Source organism: Chlorocebus sabaeus, chromosome 10 (assembly GCF_047675955.1).
Source record: "Chlorocebus sabaeus isolate Y175 chromosome 10, mChlSab1.0.hap1, whole genome shotgun sequence".
NCBI classification, from domain to species: domain Eukaryota; kingdom Metazoa; phylum Chordata; class Mammalia; order Primates; family Cercopithecidae; genus Chlorocebus; species Chlorocebus sabaeus.
The window spans coordinates 11391568-11405868 of NC_132913.1; the positions used below are offsets into that span (position 1 = coordinate 11391568).

At 38.7% G+C, this 14301-nt stretch overlaps 1 protein-coding gene and 1 long non-coding RNA gene across 5 annotated transcripts in view; one reads left to right on the top strand and one right to left on the bottom strand.

The window, feature by feature from the left end:
- Positions 1 to 14301, bottom strand: part of EPB41L5 (erythrocyte membrane protein band 4.1 like 5) — a 166418-nt gene that overhangs the window by 39162 nt on the left and 112955 nt on the right. For all 3 annotated transcript variants that reach the window (XM_007964704.3, XM_007964703.3, XM_007964701.3), the window contains exon 18: positions 11761 to 11858. In XM_007964704.3, coding sequence (XP_007962895.3) covers positions 11761 to 11858 — 98 coding nt within the window. The remainder of the gene's footprint in view (positions 1 to 11760; positions 11859 to 14301) is intronic.
- LOC103216919 (uncharacterized) overlaps positions 1 to 14301 on the top strand; it is a 46061-nt gene that overhangs the window by 30869 nt on the left and 891 nt on the right. The window lies entirely within an intron of this gene.

Here is a 14301-nt window from a genome sequence, read left to right on the forward strand (position 1 = left end):
CCAACACTACATAAGGCATGTCAGATGACTGTATAAATCCTGCATAATGCAGGCCGGATGTGATCCCTCTACTATGGGCTCTTGTAACACTGTCAACTTTGCTGTCAGTAGTGCTAGTCTGAGTCTTCAGTAATCTTAAGGTTGCTGGCTAAGACATTCTCAGTTCTTAGGGCAAGTCAACGAACACATCATGCTTTACTTTAGAATGATGTATTTTATTTTCGGTAGGTTTTCTTCCTAAAATTACTTTAGTCAGGCTGACGTTAAGATTAATTTGCATTCCTTAAGCAAACAACAACTGTTGAGAGTAGAGGTAGCAAAATCAACCTTTATTAAAAATGCATCAAATTACGAAAACATGAATCAGTTTTTTCACAATACAGGTTGTGCATCCCTTTTCCAAAGTGCTTGGAACTAAAAGTATTTCAGATTTTGTATTTTTTCAGATTTTGGGATATATGCCTTACACTTACTGGTTAAACATTCCTAATATGAAAATCCAAAATAAAAAATGCTCCAATGAGCATGTCCTTTAAGCATCACATCAGTGCTCAAAATGTATTAGATTCTGGGTCATTTTGAATTTTAAATTTTCAGATCAGGGGGCTCAACCTCTACTCAAGTTGACTACAGTTAAGGCAAGGTAGTCAGATGTCCTTTATTAGTAGTACAATACTGAATTCTTCCTTCTATTCTTTAAAAAAATCTTATTTTTTTAAAATTTTTATGGGTACATAGTACTTGTATATATTTATGGGGACATAAGATATGTAGATACAGGTATGCAATGTGTAACAATCACATCAGGGTAAATGGAGTATCCATCACCTGAAACATTTATCATTTCTTTGTGTACAAACATTCCAATTATACTCTTTTACTTATTTTTAAATGTACATTAAGTTATTGACTGTAGTCACCCTGTTACGCTATCAAATGCTAGATCTTATCCATGCTAGATCTTATCCATTCTATCACTCTAACTATACTTTTGTGCCCATTAACCATAACCACTTCCCCCTCCACTCTCCATATTACCCTTCCCATCTGGTAACCATCAATCTACTCTCTGTCTCCACAAGTTTAATTCTTTGTTTTTGGCTCCCACAAATGAGTGAGAACATACAAAGTTTGTCTTTCTGTGCCTGGCTTCTCTTAACATAATATCCTCCAGTTCCATCCAGGTTGTTGCAAATGATAGGATCTCATTCTTTTTTATGGCCGAATAGTACTTCATTGTGTGTATGTACCAGATTTTCTTCATCCATTCATCTGCTGATAGATACTTAGGTTGATTCCAAATTTTGGCTGTTGTGAACAGTGCTGCAATAAACATGGGAGTGCAGATATCTCTTCGATATACTGATTTCCTTTCTTTTGGGCATACATCCAGCAGTGGGACTGCTAGATCATATGATAGTTCCATTTTTGGGTTTTTGAGGCACTCTGTACTTGCTGTACTAATTTACATTCCCACCAACAGTGTACAAGCGTTCCTTTCTCTCCATATCCTCGTCAGCCTTCATTATTGCCTGTCTTTTGGATAAAAGCCATTATAACTGGGGTGAGATGATATCACACTGTAGTTTTGATTAGCATTTCTCTGATGATCAGTGATGTTGAGCACCTTCTCATAAACTTGTTTGCCATTTGTATGTCTTCTTTTGAGAAATGTCTATTCAGATTTTTTGCCCATTTTAAAATCAGATTATTAGATTTTTTTTCCTATTGAGTTGTCTGAGCTCCTTATATATTCTGGTTATTAGTCCATTGTTAGATGGGTAACTTGCAGATATTTTCTACCATTCTGCGGGTCATCTCTTCACTTTGTTGATGGTTTCCTTTGCTGTGCAGGAATTTTTTAACTTGATGTGATCTCATTTGTCTATTTTTGCTTTGGTTGCCTATGCTTTTGGGATATTATTCAAGAAATCTTTGCATAGACCAATGTTTTGGAGAGTTTCTCCAATATTTTCTTTTAGTAGTTTCATAGTTTGAGGTCTTAGATTTAAGTCTTTAATCCGTTTTGATTTGATTTTTGTATATGGCCAGAGATAGAAGTCAAGTTTCATTCTTCTGCATATGGAAATCCAGTTTTCCTAGCACCATTTATTGAAGGAGACTGTCCTTTCTCCAGTGTATGTTCTTGGCACTTTTGTCAAAAGTAAGTTCACTACAGATGTATGGATTTATTTCTGGCTTCTGTATTCTGTTACATCGGTCTATGTGTCTGTTTTTATGCTAATACCTTGAGTTTTGGTAACTATAGCTCTGTAGTATAATTTGAAGTCAGTACTATGAGTTCTCCAGTTTTTTCTTTTTTCTCAGGACGGCTTTGGCTATTTTGAGTGTTTTGGGGTTCCATATAAATTTTAGAATTTTTTTTCTACTTCTGTGAAGAATATCATTGGTATTTTGATAGGGATTAAATTGAATTGGCAAACTGCTTTGGGAAGTATGGACATTTATCAATACTGACTCTTCTATTTCACGAACATGGAATATCTTTCAAATTTTGTGTCCTCTTTGATATCTCATACTGTTATTTTATAGTTTTCATTGTAGAAATCTTTCACTTCTTTGATTATTTTTATTCTTAGGTATTTCCTTATATTTGTGGCTATTGTAAATGGGATTACTTTCCTGATTTTTTCTTCAGTTTGTTTGCTGTTGGCATATAGAAATGCTACTGATTTTTGTATGTTGATCTGTATCCTGCAACTTTACTGAATTTATCAGTTCTGTTTTTCCTTTTCTTTAGGTTTTTCCAAATATAAAATAATATCATCTGATGATAATCTGAATTCTTCCTTTCCAATTTAGATGCCCTTTATTTGATTCTCTTGTCTGATTGCTCTAGCTAGGTCTTCCAGTACTACACTGAATAACAGCGGTGAAAGTGGGCATCCCTGCCTTTTTCCAGATCTTAAAGGAGGCTTTCAGGTATGACACTAGCTGTGGGTCTGTCATAACATGACTTTTAGTGTGTTGAGGTATATTCCATCTATACCCAGTTTTTTTAGAGTTTTTTTTTTTTTTAGTCACAAAGGGATATTGAACTTTATCAAATGCTTTTTCGGCATCAATTGAAATGATCATACGGTTTTTGTCCTTCATTCTGCTGATGTAAGGTATCACCTTGATTGATTTACACATGCTAACCCATTCTTATTACATCCTGGGATAAATCCCACTTGGACATGATGACTTATCTTTTTAATATGTTGTTGAATTCAGTTTGCTAGTATTTTATTGAAGATTTTTGTATCAATATGCATTAGAGATACTGGTCTGTAGTTTTCCTTTTTTGAGGTATCTTTGTCTGGTTTTGTTATCAGAGTAATACTGATCTCATAAAATGAATTTGGAAATATTCTTTCCTCTATTTTTTGGAACAGTTTGAGTAGGACAGGTATTAGTTCTTCTTTAAATATTTGGTAAAATTCAGCAGTGAAGCCATCAGGTCCTGGGCTTTTCTTTGCTGGAAGTCTTTTTATTACAGCTTCGATCTTGTTACTTGTTACTGCTCAATTCAGGTTTTGGATTTCTTCTTGGATCAGTCCTGGTAGGCTGCATGTATCTAGGAATTCATCCATTTCTTCAATGTTTTCCAATTTATTGGCATATAGTTGCTCATACTAATCTCTAATGATCCTTCAATTTTTGCAGTATCAGTTCTAAGTCTCCTTTTTCATCTACAATTTTATTTAATTGAGTCTTCTTTCTCTCTCAATCTGGCCAAAGGTTTGTCCATTTTATCTTTTCACAAAACAAATTTTTGTTTCATGGATCTTTTGTATTTTCTTCATTTCAATTTCATTTATTTCTGCTCTGATCTTTATTATTTTTCTTCTATTAATTTTGGATTTAGTTTGCTCTTGCTTTTCTAGTTCCTTAAGATGCATCAGTAGGCTGTTTATCTGAAGTTGTTCTACTTTTGTGATATAGGCCCTTATTGCTATAAACTTCCTTCAGTACTGCTTTTGCTGTATTCCATAGATTTTAGTATGTTTTGTTTCCATTTTCATTTGTTTCAAGAAATTAAAAAATTTCCTTACTTCTTCATTGACCCACTGGTCATTTGGAAGCATACTGTTTGATTTCCATGTGTTTGTATAGTTTCCAAAGTTTCTCTGTTATTGATTTCTAGGTTTATTCCATGTGGCTAGAGAAGATACTGGAAATGATTTCAGTTTTTTTGAATGTTCAAGACTTGTTTTGTGACCTAACATATGGTCTATCCTTGAGAATAATCTGTGTGCTGAGGACAAGAATGTATATTCTGCTGCCACTAGATAAAATGTTCTATTAGGTCCACTGATCTATACTGATTAAATCCAATTTTTGAGTTAATTTTTCTGGATTATCTATCCTTTGCTGAATGTGCGGTGAATTCTCCAGCTACAGTTGTATTGAGGTGTATCTCTCTGTAGCTCTCATAATATTTGCTCTATATATCTGGGTGCTCCAGTTTAGGTGCATATATTATTTATAATGTTATATATCCTTTTGCTGAATTGACCATTTATCAATATATAATGTCCTTGTCTCTCTTTTTATGGTTTTTGTCTCAAAATCAATTTAATATAAATAACCTGTTCTTTTTTGGTTTTCATTTGCATGGAATATCTTTTTCCATCCCTTTATTTTCAGTCTTTAGGTGTCTTTATAGGTAAAATGTGCATCTTGTAGGCAGCTGATCGCTGGGGCTTTTATTTATTTATTTATTTATTTTTTAAATCCATTTAGCCACTCTGTGTTTTGATTGGAGAGTTTAGTTCATTTACATTCAATATTATTATTGATAAGTAAGGATTTACTACTGCCATTTTGTTACCTGTTTTCTGCTTGTTTTGTGGTCTTCTCTTCCTTCTTGCCTGCCTGCCTTTTTGTGAAGGGTGCTTTTCTCTGGTGGTATGTTTAAATTTCTTGCTTTTTATTTCTTTGTGCATCTGTTGTAGGCTTTTTGATTTGAGGTTACCCTGAGGCTTGCAAATATCATCTTGTAACATGTTATTTTAAACTGATGACAACACTGATAGCAAAAAAAAAAAAAAAATTAACAAGCAAAGAGAAAATAAAAACTCTATACTTTAACTTCAAACCGCACCCACCCCCTACTTTTTAACTTCTTGTTGTTTCTATTTATAGCTTATTATGTCTAGAAAAGTTGTTGTAGTTATATTTTTGATAGTCTTTTAGCCTTTCTACTCAAGATATGAGTAGTTTATACACAACAATTTCAGTGTTACAATATTCTGTATTTGTTAGTGTACATACGATTACCAGTGAGTTGTGTACCTTCAGATGATTATCTTATTGTTCATTAACATCTTTTCCTTTCAGTCTGAAGAACTCCCTTCAGCATTTCTTATAAGACAGGTCTAGTGAAATCCCTCAGCTTTTGTTTGTCTGGGAAAGTATTTCTCCTTCATGTTTGAAGAATATCTTCAAACATAGATATACTATTTTTAGGATAAAAATTTTTACTTCACTTTAAATATGTCATGCCGCTCTGTCCTGGCCTGTAAGGTTTCTGCTGAAAAGTCTGCTTCCAGATGTACTGAAGCACCCTTGTATGTTCTTTGTTTCTTTTATCTTGCAGTTTTTAGGATCCTTTATTTAACATTGACATTTGGGAGTTTGATTATTCAGTATCTTGAGGTAGTCCTATTTGGGTTACATCTGCTTGACATTCTATATCCTCCTTGTACTTGAATATTGATATCTTTCTCTAGGTTTGGGAAGTTCTCTGTTATTATCCCTATGAATAAACTTTCTATTGCATCTCTTTACCTCCTCTTTAAGGCCAGTAACTCTTCGATTTGTCCTTCTGAAGCTATATTCTAGATTTTCTAGGAATGTTTCACTTTTTTTGTTATTTTGTCTCCTCTGACTATATTTTCAAACAGCCTGTCTTCAAGCTCACTAATTCTTTCTTCTGCTTGATCAATCCTGTGGTTGAGAGATTCTGATGCATTCTTCACTACATCAATTGAATTTTTCAGCTCTAGGATTCCTGCTGATTTTTAAAAATTATTTCAATCTCTTTGTTAAATGTATCTGATAGGATTCTGCATTCCTTTTCTGTTTTATCTTGAATTTCACTGAGTTTCCTCAAAACAGCTATTTGAATTATCTGCCTGAAAGGTCACATATCTCTCTCTGTCAATCTGGGATTGGTCACTGGTGCCTTATTTAGTTTGTTTGGTGAGGTCATGTTTTCCTGGATGATCTTGGATGCTTGTTGATGTCTGGGCATTAAAGAGTTGGATATTTATTGTAATCTCTGCAGTCTGGGCTGTTTGTACCCATCTGTCTTGAGAAGGCGTTCTAGTTATTCAAAGGGAATTGAATATTGTGATATAAGTTTTTGGTCACTTCAGCCGTGCATTAGGGGGAACCCCATGCCCAGTAAGGCTGTGACTTCTTGCAGACTTGTTGAGATATAGACTTGGTGGTCTTGGGTAAGATCCGGGAGAATTCCCTGGATTACCTGGCAGAGTCTCTTGTTCTCTTCCCTCACTTTCTCCCATACAGTCTCTCTCTTCTCAGTGAGCTGCATGGAGTTGGGGAAGAAATGACACAGGCACCCCAGGGGCTACCCACTGACACTGTGCTGAGTCAGACCCGAAGCCAGTACAATACTGGGTCTCACCCAAGGTATGTGGTGACTACTGTTGGTCAACACTGACGGTTATTCAAGGCCCAAAGTTGCTTTCGTCAGCAAGTGGTGAATCCAGTCAGACTTGTGCCTTTCTCTTTGGGACCGCAGGTTCCCTTCTGGCTCAGGGCTGGTTCAGAAATGCCGCCTAAGGAGCTATGGCCTGGAGTTGGGAACTGCAGGAATCTACTCAGTACTTTATTTTACCATGACTGAGCTGTTACTCAAGTTGCAAGACAAAGTTCTTTTTATTCTTCCCTCTCCTCTCCTCAAGCAGAAGGTGTCTGCCCATGGCCACCACAGCTGAAAATGCCCTGGGTCACACCTGAAGCCATCATGGTACCAGGTCTTGCCCAAGGCCTGTGGCAAGTACTACCTGGAAACCACGGACCCAAGGGTTCTTTCGTCAGCAGGTGACGGATTCTGCCAGGACTGGGTCCTTTTCCTCAAGACAGCAGGTTCCCTTCCAGCCCATGGTATGTCTAGAAATGTAACTGGGATTTAGGGCCTGAAATGGTGGCTTTAGGACTCTGCTTGGTGCTTTATTTTATTGTGGCTATACTGGTATCCAAGCTACAAGACAAAGTCTTCTTTACTCTTCCCTCACCTTTCCTTAAGTGGAAAAAGTAAACTGCACTGCCTGGGACTGGGAGAGGGTGATGCCAGCATTCCTTTGGCTACTCCAGCTAGTAGCTTTCTGGGTCACGTGTACCCCAGGTCCACTGGCTCTGAGCTCAGCATAGTACCGGGATGTGCCCAGGAACTGTAGTCCCTGTGGCCTAGACTATCTTTCAAATTTATTTAGGACCCTATAGCACTTCTGCCCACAGCGGTGGGCTAGCTGGAACTCAGGTTCCAATTGCTGGGATGGATGATTCTTCTCTGGCTAGGATTGTTCTAAATGCAGCCTCTGGGCACCAGTGAAATTCTGCCCTGTGTTGCTTTCCATTCTGACAGACCAACACTGAGTTCCAATACAAAGTGCCATAGTCACTGTGCTCTCCCTCTCCCAAGCACAGATTCTCTCTCAGTGCCACCCTCCTCCATAGGGGAGGGGTGGCATCAGCAATTCAAGACTGTCTTTCCTACCCTCCTCAGTGCCTCTTTCCTTGGTATAATGTTAAAACCAGGTACTATGATGGTTCACCTGATTTCTGGTTCTTATGAAGGTGCTTTCTTGTATGAAGAGCTATTTAATTTGGTGTTCCTGCAGTGAGGATGATCACTGGAGGGTTATATTTACCCACCTTGCTCCATCTCCCTCCTTCCTTCTATTCTTGTCCATCATAGAGTAAACCCTCACTGAATATTGTTATTCTTCCTAGCTACGTGATCCCCCAAATGTTCCTTGATGGCACACTGTCCTTCACCTAAAGTGCTCCTTTACTCTCCTATCCTGAACCCACACTCTTCCTCATCTTTTTAAGCCTTCAAAACTAATGTAGTAGACACTCTGCCCCAGAGGATCAGTTACATTATAGCAAGATATGCAGGACATTTTACAAAAGAAATAAGTAGCTGTTCAATAGATTTCTATGAACTCTGAGCACAGCCAACAATTCCTGCCCCCCACTCCTCCCTACCCCCAAGTTTTACCAGACTTCATTCTTTAGGGTCATTGCAGTCTTCCACTAAATTTCCACTAGTTATTACTCAACTACAGCTTTTATCTAAAGTTCTCTATTTATCCTTCTGTCTCTGGCCCTGCATTCCCCTACATTACAGAGATATATTTAAAATCTGACACCATGAAAGCAAACAGACAAGTGGGATAGAGTACTGAAAAGTCAAGAAAATGGAAAGCATTTCTGAAACTGAATCACCTTCCAACAGCTATTTCTTTTTTTTGAGACGGAGTTTCGCTGTATCGCCCAGGCTGGAGTGCAGTGGCCGGATCTCAGCTCACTGCAAGCTCCGCCTCCCGGGTTTTTACGCCATTCTCCTGCCTCAGCCTCCCGAGTAGCCGGGACTACAGGCGCCCACCACCTCGCCCGGCTAGTTTTTTGTATTTTTTTTTAGTAGAGACGGGGTTTCACCGTGTTAGCCAGCATGGTCTCGAACTCCTGACCTCGTGATCCGCCCGTCTCGGCCTCCCAAAGTGCTGGGATTACAGGCTTGAGCCACCACGCCCGGCCCCAACAGCTATTTCTAAGACAACATATATTAGAAAGAAAGGAGGGGAAGAAAGGGCTTGGATCCAGAAAGACGGTTTTAATAATGACAGTGCAAGACAGAAGAAAATCACTTTCTACTCTATACTGGTCTCTAAAGAAATTCCAGTTAGTGGTAAATGATCCTGTCTGACAGCTTTGAAGAGAGCAGTGGGTCTCCCAGCATGGAGGTTGAGATCTGAGAATGGACAGACTGCATGCTCAAGTGCGTCCCTGACCCTTGAGTAACCTAACTGGGAGACATACCCCCACTAGGTGCAGACCAACACCTCACACCTCACACGGCTGGGCACATCTCTGAAACGAAGTTTCCAGAGCAAGTATCAGACAGCAACACTCGCTGTTCAGCAATATTCTATCTTCTGCAGCCTCCGCTGCTGATACCCAGGCAAACAGGGTCTGGAGTGGACCTCAAGCAAACTCAACAGACCTGCAGCTGAGGGTCCTCACTGTTAGAAGGAAAACTAACAAACAGAAAGGGTGCCCACACGAAAACCCCATCAGTATGTCACCATTATCAAAGACCAAAGGCAGATAAAACCACAAAGATGGGGAAAAAGCAGGGCAGAAAAGCTGGAAATTCAAAAAATCAGAGTGCATCTCCCCCTCCAAAGGAACGCAGCTCCTTGCCAGCAACAGATCAAAGCTGGACAAAGAATGACTTTGACGAGTTGAGAGAAGAAGGCTTCGGTCGATCAAACTTCTCAGAGCTAAAGGAGGAACTATGTACCCTGCGCAAAGAAACTAAAAATCTTGAAAAAAGAATGGAAGAATGGATAACTAGAATAATCAATGCAGAGAAGGCCATAAACAAACTGATAGAGATAAAAACCATGACACGAGAATTATGTGACAAATGCACAAGCTTCAGTAACCAACTTGATCAACTGGAAGAAAGAGTATCAATGATTGAAGATCGAATGAAATGAAGCAAGAAGAGAAGTCTAGAGAAAAAAGAGGAAAAAGAAATGAACAAAGCTTCCAAGAAATATGGGATTATGTGAAAAGATCAAATCTACGTCTGATTGGTGTGCCTGAAAGTGAGGGGGAAAATGGAACCAAGTTGGAAAACACTCTGCAGGATATCATCCAGGAGAACTTCCCCAACCTAGTAAGGCAGACCAACGTTCCAATTCAGGAAACACAGAGAACGCCACAAAGATACTCCTCAAGAAGAGCAACTCCAAGACACATAATTGTCAGATTCACCAAAGTTGAAATGAGGGAAAAAATGTTAAGGGCAACCAGAGAGAAAGGTCGGGTTACCCACAAAGGGAAGCCCATCAGACTAACAGCAGATCTCTCGGCAGAAACTCTACAAGCCAGAAGACAGTGAGGGCCAATATTCAACATTCTTAAAGAAAAGAATTTTCAACCCAGAATTTCATATCCAGTCAAACTAAGTTTCATAAGTGAAGGAGAAATAAAATCCTTTACAGACATGCAAATGCTTAGAGATTTTGTCACCACCAGGCCTGCCCTACAAGAGATCCTGAAGGAAGCACTAAACATGGAAAGGAACAACCAGTACCAGCCATTGCAAAAACATGCCAAAATGTAAGGATGTGGAGAAACAGGAACACTTTTACACTGTTGGTGGGATTGTAAACTAGTTCAACCATTGTGGAAGACAGTGTGATGATTCCTCAAGGATCTAGAACTAGAAATACCATATGACCCAGCCATCTCATTACTGGGTATATACCCAAAGGATTATAAATCATGCTGCTATAAAGACACATGCACACCTATGTTTACTGCAGCACTATTCACAATAGCAAAGACTTGGAATCAACCCAAATGTCCATCAGTGACAAACTGGATTAAGAAAATGTGGCACATATAGGATGAGTTCGTGTCCTTTGTAGGGACATGGATGCAGCTGGAAACCATCATTCTCAGCAAACTATCACAAGAACAGAAAACCAAACACTGCATGTTCTCACTCATAGGTGGGAATTGAACAATGAGATCACTTGGACACGGGAAGGGGAACATCACACACCGGGGCCTATTGTGGGGAGGGGGGAGGGGTGGCATTAGGCGTTATACCTGATCTAAATGACAAGTTGATGGGTGCAGCACACCAATATGGCACGTGTATACATATGTAACAAACCTGCACGTTGTGCACATGTACCATAGAACTTAAAGTATAATAAAAAAAAAATTCCAGTTAGTTATCCAAGGATGGAAGAACACTGTGAGTCAGCCGTTCTCCTTTCCTCTTTAAAACAAAAACAAAATTCATCTTGGCCATGTTATCAGTTGTCTATATGTAGAGAGAAAGGCATTTCTAGATCATTACCTAAAATCAACTCTTCCATTTAGTGGGGCCATCTGGTAGCTGATATGATTAATTATAAAATTCCATCTCATTCGATTTATTTTAGCTCTTCCTATAAGTTATTTAACATAGAAATAAGAAAATCACAGTCAAACTATAAATTGAAGCTTGATTGGTGTAATTGGTATGTATTCCCCACCCCACAACAAAAAATATTTAAAGGGGACAGGGGAGAGAAAGGAATGATAGATGAAGTTAAAGCATCAGAAATTCTATTCTCTTTCTTGTTTATACCACAGAGGAGCCCTCTTTAAAACCAATCCTTCTGTAATTTCCAAAGGCTTCAGCAAGTCCTTCAGCTAGACTGGGTGAATCAAAATAAAAGGTTTAACAGTCATCTTGACTGTGGGTTTTTTTTTAAATCATGCAATCACCTTATAATTCATGTTGCTGTGCAAGTTTCCCCCTTCCCTCCTGAACATCTACAGATTTCATCCTTTAAAATGAGAAAACAGGTTTATAAGAAATCAGCACAGACAAATTTCCCAGTTAAAGAAAAAAGTACTGTCTTTGGAAAGAAAAGATTTCTGGGAGCTCTGGAGATGTGTAACAGGTATACGCAGGGGAAATTTGAATACCTGGCTGTTTATGTTAACATCGATGTTGGATCGAGGGGACAGCAAAGGACTGTTCTCCATCTCAAGCTGTTTGAGCTTCTCTGAGGCGTCTTTTAATGCTGGAAAAAAAAAAAAAAAGGCAAAATAATCCCTCAGTCTGCCAGGCTGTCACAGCTAGCTGTGTGAGGGTATGGTTTTGTTTTGTTTTGGTTTCTCAACATCAGATATCATCAATTAAAAGTAATAATCCAGATAAACACAAAATAAATATATTTTCTTTCCATAACCAGCTACCTGTCCATTAATCTGAATAAGAGTTAATCCTAAGTAGAAACACCACCCTAAATCTGCAGCATTCCTAAAAAGCAAGTAGATGTGAAATCTCCATAGCATGTGTGGTTAAGAAGGTTTACCTAGCCAAGAGACTCAAAAGGCACACAACACTGGTGACATGATCCTTTTCGTTCATAACCACAACCCAGGCTCATGTCTAACCTCAACACTTCGCCATCTTTGTTCATTGGCCCTGACTGCCTAAAACTAAATTTACGTGGATCAAACTGATGAAGAATATATATTTATTCATTCACTAAATCAACATATTATATGTTGGTACCATCAGGTGTGATGCAAGACAAGCATTTTGTCTTCATAATGTTCTTCCTAGTGGTAAAATACATTACAAAGTCCTCTAACTACTGAAAAGACAATACATTAACACAGTTCATCTTTAAATGAAGACTTAAAATTAACTATCCTGAAATAATCTTATTTTGCAGAGATTAATTTGATGTGAGCATAAAATTTTACACTGTCACTTGACAAAAAATGTTGAATGCCTAATAATTCCTATATAATCAGAAGAAAAGAGGAGAAAACTTTGAAATCATATCCTCTGGGTCAAAGGGATCTTCTAAAAGTGGCCATCAGTTAACTGAGTGGAGGCCCTGGCTACACATTAAGAATCAGCTGGAGAGCTTTCAAGAAACACTCATTCCCAGGGCTCAGAAGAATAATTATAACAAAACCTTTTGAGGTAGGATTCTGGAACTGGTAGTTTTTAAAGCTCTCCAGGTGATTTTAAGTACAACCAAAGCTAAGAACCAGTAATTCAACACTGGTCTTCTCAAAATCTTCCCTATCTATTTACTTAATTGCCATCTCCTGGTTTTCTTATGCTTCAAACTACTCCATCCTGAATACTATTTTTGTTGTTAAAATAAACCTTTTTCTGCTATTTTTTTTTGTCCGAGGAACATCCTGCCACGCAGCACAAGCTATTTTAGTTACAATTTGTAACTATTTACCTATGTGAATCAGGATTTTGACATTACAACCAAAATAAAATACACGATTGGATATCAAGATTGATGAACTTAAATTCTTTTTTTTTTTTTTTTTTTTTGAGACGGAGTCTTGCTCTGTAGCCCGGGCTGGACTGCAGTGGCCGGATCTCAGCTCACTGCAAGCTCCGCCTCCCGGGTTTACGCCATTCTCCTGCCTCAGCCTCCGGAGTAGCTGGGACTACAGGCGCCCACCACCTCGCCCGTCTAGTTTTTTGTATTTTTAGTAGAGACGGGGTTTCACCGTGTTAGCCAGGATGGTCTCGATCTCCTGACCTCGTGATCCGCCCGTCTCGGCCTCCCAAAGTGCTGGGATTACAGGCTTGAGCCACCGCGCCCGGCCTAAATTCTTAACATAAAATGTTCTAATTATTCTCACTGATTGATTTTGAGCAAATGTTATAAGTCTGAATGGAGTAGGTCACATGAATGAAACCCCCACACTATGCAAGAATTTCCTCTCCCACAACCTCAACAACATTCAAGCTCTGCTTTAATACTTTCTGTAATGAGGTGCTCACTAACTCTTAGGAACCTTTTTTATTTTTTTTTTATTTTTTTGAGATGGAGTCTCACTCTTGCCCAGGCTGGAATGCAGTGGTGCCATCTTGGCTCACTGCAATCTCCGCCTCTTCAGAGGGTTCAAGTGATTATCCTGCCTCAGCCTCCTAAGTAGCTGGGATTACAGGCGCCCGCCACCATGCCTGGCTAATTTTTGTACTTTTAGTAGAGACCGGGTTTCACCATGTTGGCCAGGCTGGTCTCGAACTCCTGACCTCAGGTGATCCACCTGCCTCGGCCTCCCGAAGTGCTGGGATGACAGGCGCAAGCTACTGCACTTGGCCAGGAACCTATTTCTATTATACAGCATAAACAGTTAAAAAACTTCCCCTTACTGATGTACAATCTGCTTCCCCATACTTGCAAATTGTTCATCCAAGGTTCACCAATAAAGTGCCATAAAACTAATTCTCTGATATATCAGATTTCCAAATATTTGGAGAGTTATATTTAATTTGATCTTTTCTAAGCATCCCTAGTTCATTTTACCATGTAAATTCTAAGCTAACATATTTTGCAAAAAGTATGTACTCAATAAGTGATACTAATACAACACTATTTATTACAGCACTGGAAAAATTAAACTTTGTGAATTCGTGTAATGGATATCAAATGGAATGTAAATAAAATCAATACTGCCATCTCTTTAAAGGAGGCT